At 37.2% G+C, this 24,684-nt stretch overlaps 1 protein-coding gene across 3 annotated transcripts in view; it reads right to left on the bottom strand.

Moving 5' to 3' along the window:
* Positions 1-24,684, bottom strand: part of LOC149217998 (PHD finger protein ING1-like) — a 280,739-nt gene that overhangs the window by 145,700 nt on the left and 110,355 nt on the right. For all 3 annotated transcript variants that reach the window (XM_089383720.1, XM_089383718.1, XM_089383719.1), the window contains exon 3: positions 4,128-4,315. In XM_089383720.1, the coding sequence (XP_089239846.1) occupies positions 4,128-4,315 (188 nt within the window). The remainder of the gene's footprint in view (positions 1-4,127; positions 4,316-24,684) is intronic.

The raw sequence follows: 24,684 nt of genomic DNA, 5'->3' as shown, positions 1-24,684 counted from the left end.
AGGTGATGTAGTGCTTAGAGGTGACATGAAAGCTCACGCAGAGCCTGCATCAGCATTTCGAGCCAAGGGAAGGGCCAGCGCAAAGGCATAGAGAGGCAGAAGAGGCTCACGCAGAGCCACGTCATCCTTCTCAGCCAGGTAGGATTGACGCAACTGGCCGGAGGAGCAGATTCATCCTTTTTCACAATTGCACGGAGCCTAAAGGGCTCAAATTCTTCAGTTGCCAAGGCCAAGGGAGCTGTGCAGAATGTGATTTGAGAAGTTGGTGGGACATTGTTTCTGTCAGTGCAGAATAGTGTCTAAGGACACGGAACCAAGGTAGAGGGAAGCACTACCTCGACAGATTTCTAGCCAAAGAATGCAAATCTGAGTTACTGTTGCATAGGAGGATTGGAGAGGAGCGATTCAAAAGTTGGCCATAGGATTTCCAAGAGGGAAATCAGGACTCATAGGGAGTCTCAAAGAGGAGCAGAGATAGCAGTGAATGGACTAAGGTATCAGGACAGATTAGACAGGGCTTCCAATTTTGTCATCTGGAAGGCCAAGATCCTGGCAGTCCTGGACAGACATCGCATCAAGGACTATACCTTGAAAGTAGTAGCTATCCCAGTTGACCCAGCTGAGAATGAAAAGTATGAGGAGGCTCCGGAGAGGGCGAAGTGCATGATCGTAGACGAGGTAAAAGATCATGTCATAACACATATTATTGAAAAGAAAACAGCAAAGGAGATGTGGGACACCCTAACCACCTTATACCAGGGCTCTTCAGTGCAGCGGAAGATGCTATTAGAGAATCAGCTAGGGTCATCTCAAATGCAGAAGGGAGAGGAGATAGATCCCTTCCTCCTCAGATTGCAAGAAATTCGGGACCAGCGTACTTCTGTGGGGTCTACACCAGATCCAGAGTTTATGGTCAGGACTACTCTGAATGCAGTCTCTGAGGACTGGGAGACATTTGTCCAAAGCATCTTGGGCAGAGCGACTCTCCCCAGTTGGGAGGATATGTGGACAGCTCTTCGACAGGAAGAGATCAGGAGGATGACCAAGGCGGGGAGTAGTGGCAAGGGAGTTCGAGTCAAGAAAGAAGAGGAGGATGCGTCTCTAGCATCTTCGAGACAGTAAGGGAAGAGGAAGAAAAAGGACATCTCCAATGTCAAGTGCTTCAACTGTGAGGAGCTGGGACATTATGCATCTCAGTGCCCCAGGAAGAAATGCAAGGGAGAAGCTTTTGATTCATAGGCAGCTCTAGCTAAGTCAGAGAAGGACGTCGAGACTGATAACAATTGTGCCATGAGTGCTCATCCACCTCTGGAGAAGAGGTGGGGAGACATTCAGTTGTAGTCAGAAGGACTACAAGAAGGGGCAGGATCCTTGAGGTGCCCAAATTCTACGGGAGCCCTTAACGACAGTAGCATGATGACAGGTGTCGGGTGGAGCAAAGTGTGATGGAGCGGCAAGGCAACGCTAGAGTGCAGAAGTCTGTAGCAGTGCAGTAGAGGTTGCAGCAGTGCGAGAGGCACTGAGGTGTTTGCAACAGCGCAGTGGCAGAAGATGGAGCACAGGATAGCAACAAAGGCAGCTTCAACATCACGAGGCTTCCAGACTAACCAAGATGTCAGTGGTTGGGTAAAGTCAGTTACTTACTTCTCGGTAACTACGCTGCAGTGCAGTAGTTAGCAGTGGCAGTGCTATGGGCAGCATTTTGAGAGGGAGTTGTGGTACAAATGTAGCAATGGTAGTTGTAGTGTCATGGACCGCAGTACAGGGAGCAGTAGTGCAGAGGATGTGAGGCAATAGGTCAAGCATCAGCATAGGTACCGATGCGGAGGATCAATGTGATGTTTCTATGGCGAAGCATTACTAGAGCACATTCCTCACTAACAGGGAGTGTTGATTTTTGGTAGCATCATATGTGCTCTATCCATGAAAATTGGTGGAGAGGCTAAGGCACATGAGATCTCCAAGACCCAGAAATCATTTGGGGAAATTCCACCCGGATGGAGACATATTAAAATAATTAATATTTTTAATGGGGTTCCTAAGTATAAACTTAGAAAAATTAAAGTATTAATGTGTATTAATATAATGTGGGTGAGAAAGTTCTAAATAACGAGGATCAAGCCAGATCTAATCTTACCTGTTGATTAGGGACTTAATCTCGGCCGTTGAATTGTCAACAAGAAAAGTATAAGAGGAGGCTTGAGGGTCAATTGGAGATACACCAAGAAACTTGAGAGATCAGTCAATTCAATTTTTCTGGGGCGTGGTTTGCTGAGGAAATCGAACAAGTGATCAGTTGCAGTGAGAGGCAGCTTGGCAGGAGGTCGAGGAATCATATCAGAGAGGCAGCAGAGTGTCAGAAGAGGCAGCGCAGAGCCTTGGAGGGTTGACGCAGAGGCAGCAAGGGTTGACGCAGAGGTTGAGGAGGCCAACGCAGAGGACGCAGAAGACCAGGAGGTTGATGCAGTTGACATAGAGGGCTCAAAGGTTGTGCTAAGGTGATTCAGTGGGACAAACTGAGAGCTGAGAGGTTGATGCAGAGCCAAAGAGGCTGATGCAGTCCCTAAGGGGGTGACGCAGTTCCAGAAAGTGCGTGGAGAAACTTTCGCTGTCCAGCGCAAGGAATAGCCGGAGTCACTGTGGAATCGTTCATCCGGTAGCTGATCAGCCGGAATATCCGTCTCTGGATAGAGGTATTTCTAGCACCCTAATTGTATTCAGAATCTACTTAATAATAAAACCCTCTATATGCTGCCCCAATTTTCCCACATTGGGCTTTTCAAGGGATGTTTGTCCAAAAATAAAAGTGTCCCTCGTGTTGTCTCAGTGTATTTCAGTTGTTGATCTGTGTATTTGTGAAGGTTGCAATTGTGTTTATTTCGATATTTATGCATATAAATAACTTGTTAATATAAAGAACAAGTAGGAGATAATAAACCAGATATTGCAGTAGGGGCTTCTGATGTGTTAGATTCAGAAATTTTCACACAAAGGTCATGATGACATAGGGAGAATGTATGTCCACGATGCAATCAAATCAACACTCGCTCTCAATGAGAGGCATTCTCCACAAGTCCAAGCTTGTCCCAGAAATACACAAACTTTGCTCTAGAAAGTGATTTCGTAAGAATATCAGTGATCTACTCATCAATGGAGATGTATTGGAGCTTCACTGCCCCCTTCTGCACCATGTCTCGAATGAAGTGGTAATGTGGTTCGACCTGTCATCATCGTCATTACTTGTACCTGACCAAGACAGTCCTATAACTAGCCTCTGCTTCTCATCTTGCCAATCCAACTACAATATACTCGTCTTCTACCATTTTGGGTGTGACAGATGGTTGCTTCATGGTCACCCAAGAAAATATAACGAATTCCAAACTGAAGCAATATCTTGATGAACTCAACCTGTTTCAGAGAGCTCTTCTCTTATGTACAATCTCCAAAGTTGAGAATACAATACCATTTATCCAACCAAGTTCTGGCATTCTTTGATGTCATGGAAGTTCTATTTTATTGGTCATCCTCACCTTGCATAATCTCTTACCCACATCAGTTTCTTTACAAATTGTGGTAGTTGGAAATTCTAAAACTGAATGAAACAGCAAGGAGATTGATAAGAAAACGCCAAACTGAGATAGACAATGAACAGAGAAAGCATAATTTATTAGAAAGAGGTTTCCACTGTCACCATTTCATACCATCAAAGTACAGTCCGCGATATGTAATCCAAAAGGATTTTTAACACTTTCTCCACCCTTGTCCATTCTCTATTATGTTCCTAGATAAATAGATGTTTTTCACAGTTAAAATGCCAATCAGTCATCTCTTTATTAAGAAGTTAAGAACACCATATATTTACTTGGAATTATTAGAATTTAAGAAACAATTGATGTGGCAACTACATCTATTATTTAGATGTCCAAAATACTGGCAAATTGACGTATATACAAACCTACAGAATTAGTGTGGGCATAATCACGAAGATTAATTTTTTCCTAAACAAGCTTGCATCACACAAGAAACAAAATCTAAAATGCCATTCTACTCCAAAATATGATGCATTTATAAATCATATACAGCATTGAAAACATAGAATGCACAACAAAAGAAAATGTGAGGTATACCAGATCATATGCCTGAACTGCCAAGGATACTTTTTCATCAGCTATATTGGAACAGTCCTTTTGTTCAGCAAGTGCATCATCAGAAAATCTAAAAACTGAAGCATCTGGGGTTATGTTGCCAGATTCTGCTCCCCTTTTTATTTCTTCAAGTTCATGTTCACATCGTTGTTCATTGTGCCTTTGCAGCCCTGTATGAAGTTGCAAAGAAAACAAATGCAGATTTTCTGTGAACTTCATTAGAAGCTAGAAAAGACCTTATACAATAAAAGGCACAACAGAGAAGATTGAAGACATCCTTGAAAAGTAAAAGGTGATTAAATCACAGGTCAAGCAACAAAAGACAACGAAAGGATTAACAATGAAATTAATGTCTACTAATAGACAAAAAAATAACAAGCATACAAAATATAGGCAAGACTATTTATAATTTCAATACAAAGATAGTTGTGCATCAAAAGCAACACAAGAGAACTACAAGCAGCGTCTCAACCAAAAGAATGTTAGGTGAAACTTCAACTATCTTAATTTAGGAAATAAAGACAGACATTATCGAACACTAACATAGAGAACAAATCTGAAGATGTAAATACAGTATCCAATACAAGCACAACGAACACAGTAAAGCTAGATGTGATTCCTCCAAGGTTGACATCAACACCAAATAAGCCAACATGAAATCAACACCACTTCAACTCAATTTGATGACTCGACAATTGAACTTGATTCAACAAAGTCATCTTCACTGAGACAGACTTCAACCAACAGAAAGCCAAACTCTCATAATAGTGACAGACAATAGTTACAGAGGCGGTTAACTGTAGCCTAAATCAATTCTTTGTAACTGAAAACAGTTATAGTTGATTAAAAACCTCACTGTATAAATGAAACAAGCAACTCTAAATGAGGGGATTTAATACTTTATAGTTAGATACTGCATTGGATCTTTCTTAATTTTTTATTCTGTGGCAGATACTTCTTCCTCCTCACCTGTAATGTTCCTTCCTTAATTATTTTGGAACAGGATTTATTTCTACATTTTCGGGGCCAATTTTGGTGAAAACGGGGCCCATTTGATTTTTTATAGAAGACTTGGGAGTTAGAGGCAAGTTAATTTAATTTTGTTTTGTTTTGTTAATGATATGTGGGGACCACCCACTTAAGAAATATGCACTCCCAAAGTCAATGATTCGAAATGCATGAGGGAGAAAAAGGCGGGAAGAAAGGCTCCACAAAAGTTATAAAAGGAAGGCAGCACACTTCATTTGGCATTCTTGGCTTATCGAATTTGATTCTATTGCTCGAGCTGTTTAGCCGGGTCACTTGCTGTTTAGCACTGTTTTAAGATTCGGCTGGCTCGGAACCGACTCAGCCGAGTTGGTCCGAGTCAAGGCCTCACCGGGTTGACTCGGCCTGTGAACCTGTTCGGTCGGCCGGGTTATTACTGAGCCGGCCGAGTTGTTTACTGGTCCGAGTCAAGGCCTCACCGGGTTGACTCGGCCTGTGAACCTGTTCGGTCGGCCGGGTTATTACTGAGCCGGCCGAGTTGTTTAACAACTTGGCCGGCTCGGTGATAACCCGGCCGGCTCAGCCGAGTCCGAGCCTACTCGGCCGAGTCCGAGCCTACTCGGCCGAGTTGGAGACAGCAGTATAAAAGTGATATTTATGACATGTTTTTGACAATATTGCTTGAGAGCAATATAGAAGTGATGCATGGTTATGATGTATGGTCAGTGATGCTTGGGCAATGACTATAATGCAAAGGTTCAAGTATGACAGTCATGTTTCTCTTTTGAGGTATGATACATCATACAAATTGATATGGCATTGACCTTGTTGACATAGCAATGACCTTGACACATGATTGAGTGTCCTTGAAACTTAGTAGTAGGTCAGTCATCCATGACTTGGCCTGACAATGATACATAGGGCAGTAATCTTGTATGTAACATAAATCTTGTGATATAGCAGCAACCTTGTGATATGACAGTAATCTTGGCAGTAATTTGTATGATATGTAATGACAAGTATGACAGTATTGTGTGATTAGACTTGACAATGAAATGTAATGGCAGTCACCTTGATATATGACAGTGCTCTTGATATGACAGTGCCCTAGACATATAGCAGTGACCTAGTATATGACAGTCATCTCTATGTAATCTTGAAATGATATGACAGCAATGAATGGCTTGTCCCTTTGACTTGATAGTGATAACAGTAACCCCATATATGATGGTCACCTTGTTATATGACAGTCACCTTGGTGTATCTAATTAGACTGTTGAAATTTTCTGACTATAGCAACTTGGTAGCTGATTGCACATCTAGGGATACATCAACAATGGTTGGATACTTAGATTGTCTTGAAGTTTGCACTGAAGGATATGACAGTGAAGGTGTATTACGCTACAACTAGGGTTTGAGTAGGGTTTTTTCTACAGGTTGAGATGATGAGGCAAAACGACAGAATTGTTGATTGCAATATTTGAGCATTGATAACAAGATGATAGGGTTTACATGTCGAGCAAAGCTAATGCTGTGTGTTTGGAAACATGAATGAAAATCTTTAAAATTATGTTTTTTTATAATAAAAAAATAATATTTAATGTATTTTTTACAACGATCGAGTCATTGAAATCGAGCCGGCCAAGTCGATACTGAGTCTGAGTCGAAGTCGGAGTCAACCCTCGGCCGAGTCGGAGTCGAAGTCAGAGTTTTAAAACATTGTTGTTTAGCAAGAGTTTTCCAAGCGGAGAACTCACCCTTTCTTCGGGGGACTTCGAGTGCCACCCTAGAGAGGTTCATCCATTATCATTCGGAGGAGATTTGTAGAGAGATTTCCAGCATTTGTATTCAGTTCGCTCCAACAATGCATATTTCTAGAGGACGCAGTGGTGGATGTAGTGTGGCCATTGCAGCATTCTTCTGGAGGGCTATTGCCATGAGAAATTAGGAGAAGAAGGCTCAATAGATTTGTTGGCTATTGGGTGAGTTTGAGGCCTGGAAGTGGCAACAATATTCAGGAGTGATTTTGTAGATTCTGTGGCCAGCGCAGAAGAGAGAAATTGGGCATACGTGGGAGATAGAGTTTCAGCCATTGGGGCTATTTGCTTGTTGGGAGAAATAAGGGAAGTATTGGTGGATTTGATTGCTACATTTCAGGAGTGACGGAGGAGGATTTTGCTAGTGGTTTGACAAACAGCGTGCTTCAACAACTATTGAAAAGCGTAGGGCTTTTGAGAGTCGATTTTGGGAGGTCAAAATCAGGCCAAACCATTTTAGGAATTTTGTGGGTTTTGCTTGAGGAGCCTAGATATAAATTTGCAGAATTTTTTGAGCACCGGAGGTGGGGTTTTCAGCCATATCTTTGTAGTAGACAGTGCAAAATTGTTGGGGACTGCGCAGTGCAACAGTTGGTCAGTTGATTGTAGCTCTGGGTTGTCATTGCTTCACTTGGGCTTGCTCCGCTTGCCTTTGAGGCAAGCCCAGGTGCATTCCTTCCATATTTTGTACTCTTGCACTAGTTTATAATAAAATGGCTCAGTTGCTTCCATATTTCTGATAGTTATGGGCGTTTTCTAATTGTTTTGAAATTTCTGTGGTGAAAATTGTTATTTGCTTGCATATCACTATTTTTCCTATTTTGGAACATTACAGTGGTATCAGAGCATGATCTTGGCCCAGCTGTGGGTAACTAGTAAGATCATGGAAGATTCGGGTATGTAGGCACAATAATGGGTGAAACCATAGACAAACCCATGGCTCAAGAGAAATTTAGTGTGCAAAAATTATGGGGTGGAATCCATTAGGACAATGAGAGGTTGGCCCAGTTGAGGAGGGTGACAGACCAAACCCATCCTCATCCTTACAATAGAGACACTAGAGGTACACAGACCGTGGGGGTGCAGCCATCTACACCATGTGGGGTAAATCAACAAACTCAGGACACCAAATCTCCTCGAAAGGAGCAAACAGGACAGGAACAGTTAGAGGGTGAGACTAGGAGGCACTTCTGCCGGTGGAGACCTGGCTTTAGATATGAGGGGCCTGAGGAGGAGATTGAGCATGAGGCAGAGGACACGCGGGAGTGTGAGGAGCACATTGGTATACCCAGTGTGGCACAAGAGTCACCATTGTTGAAGGCCTTTTTGATAGCACTAGTTGATGTTTTCCACAAGTAGACACCGTCATGGAAAACTTGTCTAAGCTACAAATACTAACAAAAACACTATTGAGATTTTAACACATAAATAAAATATGACAATGAGTGCAAAATAGTATACCATTCTCAAACACATGCGCACATAGATTTTTTGCCCTTCAAATATGTTGAATCATTAATAATAATCTTTAACATACAAGGACTCCCTTACTGGGATAATCACCCTCTAGGTAAAAATACAAATACAACAAAACCTGGAGATATTCCAGCTGATCAAACCTTGTGCAGGTATGTCCTTTGATATGGCTAGTTGATCTGGATCCTTCTCCCTTGCTGCCCCTCACACTCTTCCTTGGAATCTACACACTTGGATGAAAGTCCTCCACCCAATCATTGAGATGTCACTATCTCACTATCTATAATGCTCAGAAAATGTGTCCTTTCCCTTAGCCTAGCCTTCCATTTCTAAGTTTGAGTTATTAACTGAATCCACAACCCTAATTTCCAAAGTGATTGATGGTTGATATTAGATATCAACATCACTTGAGATCAACAGTCATGATTCATCTAATTCACTAACGCAAATAACCTTTGCATTTCATTAGATTAACTCATTTTTTCTTATAAAAATCAATTAGTTTAATAATTCCATTGATTAAAGTAATTGTTAAGGTTAAGGATCCTTTTAGACAACTTCCACATGTGTAAACACTTAGACGTGTGCGAGAATACCTGTCTAATGCTACTATCATCAACACTGCCTATTGGCACGGAAAGTACTTCTGGAAGAACCACCTAAAACTAGCTTTCTCTCCAATCATGGCAAAATGTCCCATGCATAATCCTTCACCATGGCTTTCCTCTAAGCCTCCTAATTTGTTGCCTCCTCAATGATGTTATTCATCAGTGCTATCTAGTTTGGAAACTTCTTTGAAGACCTGCTCTCCCTCAATGTGCTCCTAGGAGCCTCAACATGCTCCCTAGCATCCTTCAATGTCTACTCAAACCACCTAGGTCTCTTGATAGAACTAGAAGGAGCTACTAACTCCTCCCACTTGATGGCTGATTCCATGAACTAGAAGTCTCTGCATGTTTCTCTATCTTCGAACCCTCGGTAACTCATTAGACTTCCTAAACACCAAATTCATCTCAAAATTGACATTTTTGTTCATAAAAGTCTTCCTCTGCATAGGGATGAAGATCCTATAAGCTTTCGAAGTCTTGTTGTATGTTATGAATAAATATATAAGAAATATTGTAAATGATAATAACCATAAATAATTAATAGTTAATTAGTAATTAGGTTGAAGAGTCATGTCTAAATGAGACATGACTCTCCATGAAGAGACACCTACTTGGTATATAAGCAAGCCTCTCGTTCTCATTGTATAATCATTCATATTCATACATTTAATATATAATATTCTTGTATCCTCAAGGATATCTTTATATTCCAAGTCTTCTGGAGTAATTAATCTGTAGAAGGAATCTTGTTTGCTTCATTTGGTATCAGAGCAGTTCAATCCTCTGGCTGCTCCGATGTTGCACAGAACCTCGTTCTCTGATCCAAGTCTTTGGCCATCGAACTTCGTCAACTTCGTTGCCATTGAAACGTTTCGCTACAAACTTTGGAGTTTCTCCATTTTTGCCAATTGACCCTTGGCCATTAAAAAAAAATAGAAAAAAAAGATTAATAAAAAAAAAAATCAAGATAAATACTTAGAAGATATAATTAAAAAAAAATGAAGCCAGAAAGAAGATTCTAAAAAAAAAAGAAGAAGCAAGAACATATATATTATACATTATAAGAAAAGAAAGTTATTAAAAAATAAAAAATAAAAAAAATTGGGAAAAATAAAAATAAAGTTTAAATTTATTAAAAAAAAAAACATATATATATATACAATTACAAAAAAAAAATTCAAAAAAAAGTTATAAAAAGAAAAACCTTTTATAAATAAAAACAAAAAAAATAAAATAAAACAAAAGGTTGTGCGTCAGTCAAACATCACCTTCCTACCAATCTAAGCGGCTACAAACTGTTGACAGCCACCTGCTATCGCTGCAGTCCATATCGACGAGTAGTTGCAAATCACTGCAACCCCAGCGACAACACCCACAATGCTCAGCCTCGTTCCACCGACTGGCAGCACACCACCACCACCGTTTGTTCACGCAACCTGACAGACCACCCATAACAACCCATGTGACCATCCCTCAACCCACCCACAGTGCCACACTATCGTCCTTCGAATCGCCTCAATGTCCACCGTCAAAACATTTCTTGAATCTGCATTGTCTGTAACCATTGTCATACCCACCGCCACCAGACACCGTCCACACCGTCATATCGTATCGTATAGTTGTCCATCTAAAAATCGTAACCACTAAGCTAAGAAGGCATCAATTATTGGCTCAAATCGGATTAACTAGTCAATAAACGACCACGTCAATGTGTTTCTGCCCGCACTAGGATTGCCGACATCACGCCTACTTACCATCGCCCTCCATTGTCGGTTTTTCACTGATCTCACCACCTTTATCACAACAGTCGATTCCGCCGAGTTAAAGTTGAGGGGGAGTTTGAAATTCAAGGAGATAGTCACAGTCGTAGTTCCACTCAGGTCGAGAGCTCTTGCTGTTAAGTTCAGCGATATTTCTGAGTGAGCAAGGGTATATGCAACATATCTTTCAACCTGCGTATTTCTAAAGCAGACAACGAACTTTTCAGGCCACCACCAGCAAGAATTTCAAGCTTGAACAGAGATTAAATCAACATTGTTTTTAGGGCTGCCTCGGAACATATTTGTTCACATTCAAAGGAGGTTATCTGTTGATAAAATCGCGTGTGTAAGCCTGCCATGATGAACCCAAGTTTCACGGAAAAGGGACAAACGATACCTCAGCGTCAACCGCATACTTGCGATAGTTGTTGACGTCCATCAAACATTGGGGTATTTGTTGAACGGGGTCAATCCAATGGTTGTGGCCCTTTAAGAATCAATTGGTCAAATTATTTAAAAAATAAATAAAAAATAAAAATCAAGCCGACTGTTCAAGTTAACACAATCACAAAGAAATAGAACGAGTAGTTTATATAATTAGGCATACTTAATTGGTTAAATATATATTATAAACCAAGGGAATTAAATTAAAAGGAAGACCAAAAAAACAAAAAAATCACGAAGGCAAAAGAAGTGAAGAAAAATATGGAATCTCGAAGTAATGAACAATCATTCGCAAGAGATATAGGACAATTAATGACAATACTTAAGCGACAACATGTTGATTTTAAAGAGGAGAGAAAGAAAATGGAATCCATATTCCAAGTTGAACGTCCATCATCACTTCCACAAAACAATGGAAGTCAGTGTACCGAGAAAGTGCAGCTAAAAGATCAAGAGAATGGCAAAATAGCCAAACTTCAGCAAAATAAGAAAGCGGTAGAACATGAACATAAAAATCTTGTGGATATGCATTACAAAGAAATAATGGAAAAAGACGAAGAAATTTCTCGTCTCAAGGACCACGTCGAAAAAACACTCGCACAAGTGAAGAAGACTAAGGTCACAAAAAAAGAACTCAAGAAGCACTTATCAGAACAAGAAGATGAAACCTTGCGTTAAAAGAACCTTAATAAAAATTTATTAGAACAAATCAGAGATCTAAAAGATGAAAAACTTAAAATTCAAAACACTGAAAATAAGGTTGATAAATCAGAAATCAAAGAACTTTTACGTCTGAGAAACCATAATCAAAGTCTACTCACTCAAATTAAGAAACTTAAGGATGATAAGAAAGCATTAGAAGACAAGTTAGAACAATTCACTCAAAAAGAAGTGTCGAAATCTCCAATCGTAACAGTCCAAGTTGAAAAAAAGAGAACGAATACCGATCTAGTGAATATGACAACTCAAGAAGACAAGTCAGTTGAAGAAACGACACACTTAGATGTTGCAGTTCAAAGAATGAGCATGCCAAGTGAATGTTCCATAACCAACTCAACAACATCTTCGCCAGAAGAAAATCTAAAAATTGCCACATGCCCAATAAGGGAAATTCAAACCAAAAAAGTTCCATATCGACATCCGAATCACGAGAGTAGACAACTCAATCAAGCTACGTATATGTACCATTCAAAACCGAAACAACAAACTAATGTTGCAGAGAATAGTGATGTAACCTCAATCCAGTCCTATGATGACAAGTCGTTACAAAATTCCAGTGATCAGAATATTACACAGAAGATTAATCTGCGATGGTCTGATCCCTTCTTAGTGTGACAGTTTTGTTTGTCACTTAGAAGATCATACCAACATGTATCGACAAAGATGACAATCCTGAGACAGAAAGACATTCGACGCCGAAAAAGAGATCAAGCCTTTTTCATTAACAAGCTTTGACGACAAAGCTTTCTGAGGAGGAAGGCAATTTTATGAATAATATAAAAGAAATAATGTAAAATAATGTAAATGATAATAACCATAAACAATTAATAGTTAATTAGTAATTAGGTTGAAGAGTCAAGTCTAAATGAGACATGACTCTCCATGAAGAGACACCTGGTTGGTATATAAGCAAGCCTCTCATTCTCATTGTATAATCATTCATATTCATAAATTTAATATATAATATTCTTGTATCCTCATGGATATCTTTATATTCCAAGTCTTCTGGAGTAATTAATCTGTAGAAGGAACTTTGTTCGCTTTATTGTATCCAACGAATATCCCCTTCTATCTTGGAGGCTCCAACTTCATCCTCTTCTTCAAGTGAACATGGATGTACACTGGACAACCAAAGATTCTTAAGTATCCCATCTTTGGCTTCACCCCTATGAATGCCTCCTCAAGAGTCTTGTCCCCATATATCGTTTGAGGAATCCTTTTCTACAAGTATATTGTAGTGTTACATGCCTTTGCCCAAATAAACAAAAAGCAACTAGTGATCATGTATCATTGCCTTGGTAGAACTGATGATGGACCAATTCTTTCTCTCTACAACCCCATTATGTTGAGGGTTGTATGAGATTGTCATCTCCCTCTTGATCCCTACCTCCTTCCATAAATCCCTAAAGTCATTGGAGGTGTACTCTCCCCCATTGTCTAACCTCGATACCTTGATCTTCGTGTATGTCTAGTTCTCCACCTGGGCCTTGAACTCTCAGAACCAACCGAAAACCTCATCCTTGGTCTTCATGAAGAAGATCCATGTTTTCTTGAAATAATCATCAATGAACATGACATAGTATTGCGGTCCCTGCACTAATTCCACTGACATCAATCTACACACATCTAAATGAATGAGATCCAAGATTCCCTTGGACCTTTCGTTGCTTCTACATATACCTTGTTGCTCTCTCTAACTTTGATGGCTACTGTTGTGTCTAAGATTGAATCCTCTGGACGAATGAGCACCTACCCATTCCTAAACATGACCTTGTATGCTCTATCCTCCATCACTGAGACTGAGAGCAAGTTCTTCTATAGTCCTTGTACAAAAAGCATGTCCTTCACTTTTAATGTGCCATAGTATTAAGCTGAATATGGGCTGGAGGGTTTGTTGTTAAGTCCCACGATTACAATCCAAATGGGTGGCGTTGATGTTGTATAAAGGGTCCAATGGTTACAATCACTGGGAACAGTGGCCCTTAATTTTCAAGATCTTTTCCTAAGATTTTTCTCAAAAGGAAAAGAAATTGAGCTTAGAGGTATCCAAGGGAAACCTAGTAAAGTGATAAGCTCTAATAACATGACAAAATTACTAAAAAAGGGACACCAATGTGTAATTGCACAATTTTGTTCATCAAAAGTTCAAATATATATATCATCTGCTCTAGTGGATCTCCAAAAGGTTATCAACAATCATTCTAAGGTATTTGGAGAGATGCCAAAGGCTCTTCCACCAGCATGAGATCATGACCATGCTATTCATTTGCAACCTAGAAGTTTGCCACCAACATTAGGCCTTGCAAATATCCACATGAACAGAAAAGTGAGATTAAGTGTATGGTTCAAGAAATGTCAGAGGCGAACATCATTCAACCTAGCCAGAGCGCTCTCTCTTCAGCAATGGTGGTGGTTATCAAAAAGATGGTTCACGGTGTATGTGTATGACAAGCAAAGGTAAGTTTCCTATTCTTGTCATTGATGAATTATTAGATGAATTGCATGGAGCAATTTTATTTACTAAGTTGGATCTTTGTTTTGGATATCATCAAATTAGAATGAAGCAAGAAGACATTCCCAAAATAGCCTTTAGAACACATGAATGTCATTATGAATTTTTGGTTATCCCATTTGCACTTACAAATGCACCTTGAACATTTCAAAGCTTGATGAATTCTATTTTCAAACCCACCCTTAGAAAATTTGTGTTAGTATTTTTTGATGACATACTAATCTACAACAAATCTTGGGAAGAGCATGTACAACATGTTGACAAGGTCTTAACACTATTGGAAGAGCAATAACTATATGTAAAGACTTCCAAGTGTGCCTTTGGGGTTCAAGAAATGGAATATTTGGGTCATATTGTATCACATGAGGGTATCAAGGTAGATACTATCAAAATCAAAGCTATGAAAGAATGGTTTATCCCCAATCTCGTGAATAAACTCAGAGGATTATTAGGATTGACAAGATATTACCGCAAGTTTGTCAAGAATTATAGTCAAACAACACCACCCCTAACAAAATTATTGACGAAGAAAGCATTTTCTTGGACTAAACAAGCAACCAAAACTTTTGAAGAACTTAAAAAGACTATGTGTACAACTCTCGTCTTGGCGACACCTGACTTCACAAAAACCTTCATTGTGGAATATGATGCCTCAAAGCCATGGCATTGGTGCAACTTTGATGTAAGAAAGAAGGCCCCTTGCCTTTGAAAGTAACGAACTCAAAGGAAAGAACTTACTCAGACCCATCTATGAAAAAAAAATGTTGGCCATACTACATGCAATTAAGAAATGGCGTCTGTTGTCACACAGATTGTCACGACAATGCTCAGACCGAGGGTTGTCACCCTGATCCTCGATCTCTCCGTTTAAACAGTCTCCTGAGGCTGGGGGGGTAGACCCTATGAGATAAAGGATGACCAACTATGGACAAATTGGGTTGGGAGACACAGCAAGGCAATTTAGCACCCGATTGAATTTAGAAATTAATGTACCAGTGCCTTATGGAGTTAATGATTAAATGATTATTAAGGAAATATGAACCTTGTAAAGCACTCATTTATCATCAAATATTCCAAGAAATGCAAGATATTCAATAAATTCACAATGCTTTAATGATGATCCAGCAATTAAATTTCAAGAAAAATCAGATGCTTTAAATGATCATAAAATTTAAACGCTGACCAGTTACCACTTTTACATAGCTAACTTTAAATAAACATTTAAGTGCGTTTAACTATAGAGAAGTAGAACATAGATACTGCAACAGTCACCAAAAATGAATTTTCAATTTTTTGTTAAGCCTTTTCAAAATATTTTTTTATTTTTTATATATTTTTATATTGTTTAAAACAAAATTAAACTAAACTAAACTAAATTAAAATTAAATCCTAAAATCAAATAAATCTAACAAATTAAAACAAAATATGAACCCATTAAAATCTAAAACTTTTTATGATTTTTTTTTTTTTATTATTTTTTATGATTTTAAAATTTTTAATTTAAAATGAAACAAAACTTAAAAAATCTAAATAAAATCTAATCTAAAACTAACACCTAATCTATATACATAAAATGAAACAATATAAAATCTAAAAAATAAAACTTAAATCTAAAACCTGAAAAAAAAGAAACCTTTTGTGCCTTTTTTATATTTTTTCTTTTTATATTTTTATATTTTTCTAAATTGTTTAAAATCAAACTTTGAAAAATTAAAAACTAAATTTAAAGAGATCTAATTCTAAAGCTAAAACAGAGATTTAATAAGCCTAAACATGAGCTAACCTATATCAAAAAAAACTAAACTTTAATCTAAAAACTAAATAAAATTTAAAGTCTAATCTAAACTAAAGAAACTTAAACTACATAAAACTTAAAATATATACAAAAAAATGAAATTTGAAAGGAAAAAAAAATCTAATTCTAAAAGAAAAACAAACTAAGTCCTAAACTAAACTATGGGCTAAACTAATAAATCAAAATCTATTTAAATATATCTAAAAAAAATAAAACTAAAACGTAAGTTAACAGCTAACTTAAAAAATGAAAATCGATTCTTTTTGTTTTTTTTTGTTTTTTATGAAAACCAAAACTAAATGAAAATAAAAAAATGAACTAGCTGTAAAGCATGAATACGCATACTTAACAACAGAGAAAAAAAAATCAAAAACATATTTCTGGTGTTTTGCAGGTACGTGGATGAGAATCACGCCAAAGGACGAGATGGGACGGCGTGGATGGAAGGCGCAGGTTGGACGCAGAGTTGATGGCAACGTGAAGAGGCCGCCGGATAGCAGATGAAGGTCGACAGCAGGGGAAAGGAATGTGAGGAACGGACACAACCGCGTGAGGGTTTTTGGACAAATGTGTGTGCAGTGAAGGGTGAAGGAGCAGTGAATCGCAGCAGTTGATGAGGGTATGGCAGGTGCGATGGGAGCTGCATGAAGAATGCAGGCTCTGAGCTACGGAAAAATGAGTAGCGGCATGAGGAACTTTACCCAACCTGCTAAAAAAAATTTGAAATTTTTCCTGCAATAAAATTGAAGCCCCGAGTAGCATAGAAACTGAAACCGTATTCCAGAAACTTAATTAATTTTTTAAAACCCTTCTTGCCCCAGATTTGCCCGATAGAAACCCTAAAAAAATTTCAAAACCTGTACCTGCAACTTGCAATGGCAAAAACAGAAACCCAGAAGTAAAATGTGCAAGAAACAAAACTGAAAACCCTAAAACTAGCTAAAAAAAATTTACAATATTTATAGATTTTTGACTCTTAAGCAACCAGAGTTGTTAATAATCCACAGTAATATTTTCAGAATTTAAATTTAATGTGAGATACTTCAGAAAACCCTTCATGCATTCATAAAAAAATTTCAAATGATAAGCCCGGGATTAACACTGGCTGGGCTCTTTCAGAAAACGCAATCCTAGAGTTGGTTGGTTCAGCCGAGAACTTCCCCTAACGCCTAGTAAACTAAAAAAAAGGATTTCCTGCACAGCGTAAAATCAACCATTAACATAGATGGAGAAAACAATAGTGAAATCCAGATCAAATGGAGATACCTGCCATTATATTTCAGAATCTAAACTATCATTCAAACCCCAGAGATCAGAGAAGATACCTATGCCTAAATCAATCTTCATCAAGCTATTATCAATGGCTGAAAATAAAATTATGCAGAAAAATAAATCATCTTACAGCGTTTCCAGAAGAGTAACACCAGTAAGATTTTCAGCCCCAAAGTCTTTCTTTATTGCAAAAAAAATGACTACAAGAGAGCTTTCCTTAGCACCAGACTCTAAGATCCAATCTGATCTCAAATGACCCCTAACACCCTATTTAAAGGAAAATTTCCCAACGGCTAATTCGAGTGATCCATGTCAAACTAATCTCGACCATCGATGAAGATCAAAATCCCTTTTAATCTCATCCCTTGAAATTTTAAATGCATTTTAATATCTTAAAAAATTAAAACTTCACATTTATTTTCTCAAAACTTTGATTTTTTATTATTTTATTTTACTTTTCAATTTTTATTTATTTATTTATTTTTATTTTATTTTATTTTTTATTTTTTAGTTATTTTTTAATTTTTTTAATTTTTTAATTTTATTTTTTTATTATTTATATCTTTTATTTTTTATTGTTTTTTATTTTTTATTTTTGGATCCTCGAACTTAGCCCTTTGGAAAAATCACCTAGGACTTAGGACTTACGAGGGGATTAAAACATTTTCTAACCCTCAAGACACTTTACATCATGACTTTTAAAATTTTACATCTCAAGGGGAAAAACCCATTTGACATAGACTCTCATAGACCACCCAGTTCTGCGACACAACTATAATCTAGCAGATCAAGCAATTTGTAATAACCTAACCAAATAGTTAGAGTTATTTCCAAATTACTTTTACACAGACTCAAAGCACACTAGGATTCCCCTAAGATTCTAATGACAAAATTCATTCCGACTTTGGGGTTAGGCTAAAGGATAACCCTGTTGACCATAGGTTGGTGAGACAAAAAACCTTTCGAAATGTAGATTATCACTAGAAAATTAGGTTTGCCTAGGTAATTTACATACATGACTCAGATCTGCTAAGATTATTCACAATTTACACATGCATACTGGGTTTACACCATAACATGATTGGGTCGACGATGACTGTCGAATGGCACGGACATGTCAATCCATTGTTGTCCCTTTTGCGAAAAAGGGGGTGTACTGCTATGGGTAGTTGACACGTAGTGGTCAACATCTGGCTCTACTTGGGGACACGTTGCTACACTGTAGGAATGTGAGAATCCAAAATCTGCATCCATGCAACACACAACAAAACATAAGTAGCGTCCATCCAAAAATCATCATATAACTTTAAGCACAGGAAAGATATAAGCTCTTCATTTATTAACTATCTAGTAACATAAAAAGTAAATCTAATCCTAAAACAGAAATGAAAATGCTGAAAAAACAAGGAGTAGGGTTAGAAATACAGAGGATACCCCATGGCATCAGATGTGTTCAATATAGTGTATACTGAGCATTTGCCTGCTTTCAGGCAAATCTGTCAGCTGCTTGTCGGATGTGCCATGTCCAATTCTGCATACAGTAGGACTTTTCCCTATCCGAAAATCAAGCTGCTCGCGGCCGTTTGATGCATCAAATATTTTTCTCATTTTCTTTCTCTTGCGCTTTTTCTTCGTGGCAGACTGTATTACTGATGACGTAGAACTTTCTGCTTCAAAGCTCTTAGAATTTTTCCTGCAATAAAATCGAAGCCCCGAGCAGCATAGAAACTGAAACCGTATTCCAGAAACTTAATTAATTTTTTTAAAACCCTTCTTGCTCCAGATTTGCCTGATAAAAACCCTGAAAATTTTTCAAAACCTGTACCTGCAACTTGCAATGGCAAAAACAGAAACCCAGAAGTAAAATGTGCAAGAAACAAAACTGACAACCCTAAAACCAGCTAAAAAAAAATTACAATATTTACAGATTTTTGACTCTTAAGCAGCCAAATTTGTCAATAATCCACAGTAATATTTTCAGAATTTAAATTTAATGTGAGATACTTCAGAAACCCTTCATGCATTCATAAAAAAATTTCAAATGATAAGCCCAGGATTAAAACTCGCTGGGCTCTTTCAAAAAACGCAATCCGGAAGTTGGCTAGTTCAGCCGAGAACTTCCCCTAACGCCCGGTAAACTAAAAAAAAGGATTTCCTGCATAGCTTAAAATCAACCATTAACATAGAGGGAGAAAACAATAGTGAAATCCAAATCAAATGGAGATACCTGCCATTATATTTCAGAATCTAAACTATCATTCAAACCCCAGAGATCAGAGAAGATACATGTGCCTAAATCAATCTTCATCAAGCTATTATCAATGGCTAAAAATAAAATTATGCAGAAAAATAAATCATCTTACAGCATTTCCAGAAGAGTAACACCAGCAAGATTTTCAACCCCAAAGTCTTTCTTTATTGCACAAGAAATTACTACAAGAGAGCTTTCCTTAGCACCAGACTCTAAGATTCAATCTGATCTCAAATGACCCCTAACACCCTATTTAAAGGAAAATTTCCCAACGACTAGTTCGAGTGATCCATGTCAAACTAATCTCGACCGTAGATGAGGCTCAAATTCCCTTTTAATCTCATCCGTCGAAATTTTAAATGCATTTTAATATATTAAAAAATTAAAACTTTGCATTTATTTTCTCTAAACTTTGATTTATTATTATTTTTTTATTTTATTTTATTTTTCAATTTTTAGTTATTTATTTTTTAATTTATTTATTTATTTATTTTTATTTTATTTTACTTTTATTTTTTATTTTTTAGTTATTTTTTAATTTTAAATTTTATTTTTTTATTATTTATATCTTTTATTTTTTATTGTTTTTTATTTTTTATTTTTGGATCCTCGAACTTAGCCCTTTGGAAAAATCACCCAGGACCTAGGACTTAGGACTTATGAGAGGATTAAAACATTTTCTAACCCTCAAGACACTTTACATCATGACTTTTAAAATTTTACATCTCAAGGGGAAAAACCCATTTGACATAGACCCTCATAGACCACCCAGTTCTGCGACACAACTATAATCTAGCAGATCAAACAATTTGTAATAACCTAACCAAATAGTTAGAGTTATTTCCAAATTACTTTTACATAGACTCAAAGCACACTAGGATTCCCCTAAGATTCTAATGACAAAATTCATTCTGGTTTTGGGGTTAGGCTGAAGGAAAACTCTGCCAACCATAGGTCGGTGAGACAAAAAACCTTCCAGAACGTAGATTATCACTAGAAAATTAGGTTTGCCTAAGTAATTTACATACGACTCAAATCTGCTAAGATTATTTACAATTTACACGTGCACACTAGGTTTACACCATAACATGATCGGGTCGACGATAACTGTCGAATGGCATGGACATGTCGATCCATTGCTATCCCTTTTGCGAAAAAGGGGGTGTACTGCTATGGATAGTTGACACGTAGCGGTCAACAGCGTCCATACCTAATAGGAAGACATTTCAACATAAAAATAGATTATGGTAGTTTGAAGTACTTCTTAGAGCAAAAACTATCTTCAGAAGAGCAACAAAAATGGGTCACAAAGATGTTGTGTTACGACTTTGAAATTATCTACAAAAAGGGAAAACAAAATATTTTGGCAGATATTCTCTCAAGGAAAGACGGAGACACAAATGGTTTACTATGAGCTATTTCCATTCATCAATCTAACTGGTTGGAAGAAGCAAGGATAGAATGGGAGCAAGATGAGAAGCTATGCAAGGTCATTTGACAACTACACGAGGACCCCGATGCAGTAGAAAAATTTATATGAAAACATGATTTTTCATGGTATCAAGATTGCTTATACTTATGTAAGAATTCTCAACTCAAACGGAAGGTCCTTTCGGAATTATACACTTCTCCCGTAGGAGAACATTTAGGGTTCTTGGAAACATACATAGGATCAAGAAATATTTTTTTTGGGAAGGTCTTAAAGCAAATGTGCAAAATTTTGTGGTGAAATGTGTGGTATGCCAACAAAATAATGGGGAGACAATCAAGACCCCACAGATCTTTCATCCATTAGCCATACCAAGCCAACATTGGGAAGAAGTTTTAATGGATTTTATTATAGATTTACCCAAATTTGAAGGAAAGATTGTCATTATAGTAGTGGTAGATCAAACCTTATGGAAAGAGAGTCATTATGGTAGTGGTAGTTCAAATGACAGCGTATGCCCATTTTTTGCTCTGTGTCATCCTTTTGAAGAAAGTATAGTGTTAAAAGCATTCCTAGAAACCCAAAAGCTACATGGAATACCAAATATTGTAAGTGATAGAGATCCAATTTTCAATGGAAATTTTTGCACTGAATTATTTTCTTGTTTGGGTACTCAATTGGCTCACAACTCATCTTACCATCCTCAATCTGATGGGAAAACTAAGATTTTGAATAAATGTTTAGAAGGATATCTACATTGCTTTGCATCTGATAAACAAACACACTAGGCCAAATCGTTGCCATTGGCAAAATGGTGGTACAAGACATCCTTCCATACCTCATCAAAAATGTCACCATTTATGGCACTTTATGGATATCATCCTCCATCCATCACATCACCCTTGAAAGGGACTATAAAGGCTCAAGCAGAAGAGGACCACATGTGGCACCAAAAAGAGGTTTTCAATCTATTGAAAGACAAATTGGTTATGGTACAAAATAGGATGAGACAAGAAGTAGATCAACATCACAGTGAAAGGGAATTTGAAGCGAGGGATTGGGTATTTATGAGACTACAACCATATAAACAAATGTCCATCAAGCAACAAGAGAAGGATAATAAATTAGCGTTGAGGTATTATGGCCTCTGTAAGGTGTTGCAGAGGATTAGAAGCATGCCTTAAAAATTGGAGTTGCCTCCATCTTCACATGTAGATCGAATCTTCCATGTTTCTTGCTTAAAGATAATCAGTGACAAGATCCTTAAAACCCTTTATTACGCCTTAGATATATACTAAGGAGACCTAGTCATAGTATCATAAAATATTGTCTTGTTCATTGTATTCATAGTAAAAGAAGGTTTCCCCCTCGAAGAGGACTATAATTACTAGTTTCTTATCATTTTTCAAGCGCAAGGTTCATAAGAATATAGGATGTTGTGAATGTCAACCAACTTGAGCTCTATGAGGCATCTCACTTGGAGGATGAAGTTCCAATCACACATCTAGAGGATGCAATTCCATCTTCTCAACCTTCTTTGACAAAAGATACTTGATGTTTGCACTTGATCTACTCAACAATGGCAAACTATTACTTATTGAGTTGGTCAAGCATCCTACCTACTCAAGCTAACTACTATAAAAATTTACCTTTAAGCAACCTTTCTGCCCTTGCAACAAATATTAGGGATGGCATATTCTAAGTAGGGAGGAAATTGTGAGAATATCACTTGGTGATAAAGCAATGAGCCACAACGTATCATAGTGTAAGTGTAAACTTCTAATTGTGACCCTTGAGTTAAGGAGACAAAGACCCATTAATCAATCCACTCACCACTCCACCATCACCCATCTAATTTCTCCATCAATCACTCTAATAATAGATTCCATTCCATTTTTGGATCGTACATACTTTTATAAATACCTAATGAACATAAGGTGTGCAATTTGTGTATAGATCAATAATATCCTTTTCTCATTTTGCCTCCTTGGTCATTAATTGACAATGATAATATTATCATATATGATCTTAGGTTAATGTTGCCCCCTCTATGTACATATTAATCCACTTCTTGTTAGCAATCCAAGCAAATAATGTGTTTCTCACTTGACTAATTGCCAACTAAAATGTCAATCATGTCTAGCTTGTGCTTGAGAGGAGGAAGCTTATCCTCTCCACCTACGTTCAAATCACACTTGTGACATGTTCGCCCATTCTGAGATGATTGTTGATTGTGTTGAATTTTCTTTGGCATTTCAAAATCAGGTCTATGTCTATAAACACGATCATAAACACACTAAAATGCCACAACACAAGCACTTTGCACAGCGGAAAAGGTACAAAAGTCAATCAATGAAATACACAATCGTTTTGCAAACCCAAAACTTGTTATATGACAACTTTAAAACAACAAACACAGGGCTCTCGTACTAGCGATCATCGCCCTTAGCCATAATACAAGGAAAACTAAAGCTTGATGTCAACAACGTATGACCATCAATCTACCCTTGAACAACACACACTTGACTTGCTGAGAGAGCGCTCACACTAGCCCTTTCAGTCCACGTACCTTGAACACTGGAAGGTCCTTTGCCACCTATACTTGCAAAAGGTATTGCTGCTCCAATGTACCTACCACCAATGTCACATGGTTCGGGTTCGAATTCGAATTCGATTACAATTAAGTTCGATTCGAGTTCGAATTTTTCGATGAGGTTCGAATGAGGTTCGCCATTAAGTTCGTTCACGTATATAATTTTAAAAATATATATAATAATTAAAATTACATAAATCTTTTATATTCATTTATAATTAAATTTATATTTATAATTTTTATCATATACTATCAATAAATTTATAATTTTTCATAAATATACGTTATATTATTTTATAATATTTAAAATAACAATACTATAATTTAAAATATATTAAAAATAATTCTTGTAAAAATATATAATTTTTAAATTAGGTTAACTTATATTTATTATCCCTATTTTTAAATTAGGTTAACTTAAAAGTTTTAACGCATTATAATGTATGTATATGATAAAAGTTTTAAAAGTTAACCTAATTTAAAACTGGAGAAAGTGGGCACGAAATAATTCAAATAGGGATAATATTTTATTTTTGGGATTGTGGATCTGCAAGGGGACGCCCATCCAAAGCATTATTTTAAAAGTTTTAACGCATTATAATGTATGTACGCAGATTTCGACGCGTAATCAAACAACGTAATTATAATTGACGCCTTATAATATAATGCTTTTAACGCATTATAATGTATTATGTATGTACGCAGATTTCGACGCGTAAGCATTATAATATAATGCTTTCAACGCGTAAGCAAACAATATGGATGCCGTTATAACGCAGCAGGAACCGAACCTTTTCGAACTTATACGAACCTTAAGATTTTTTTTTGAAATTCGACGAATTTCGGACCTCAACCTTTGGGTTCGACGAACCCTG

The sequence above is a fragment of the Pinus tabuliformis genome, chromosome Q (genome assembly GCF_031772625.1).
Source record: "Pinus tabuliformis cultivar Carrire ecotype Pingquan chromosome Q, CPIR1, whole genome shotgun sequence".
Classification (NCBI taxonomy): domain Eukaryota; kingdom Viridiplantae; phylum Streptophyta; class Pinopsida; order Pinales; family Pinaceae; genus Pinus; species Pinus tabuliformis.
Note: the sequence above shows the minus strand (reverse complement) of the source record. Positions and strands in the feature narration are given on the sequence as shown.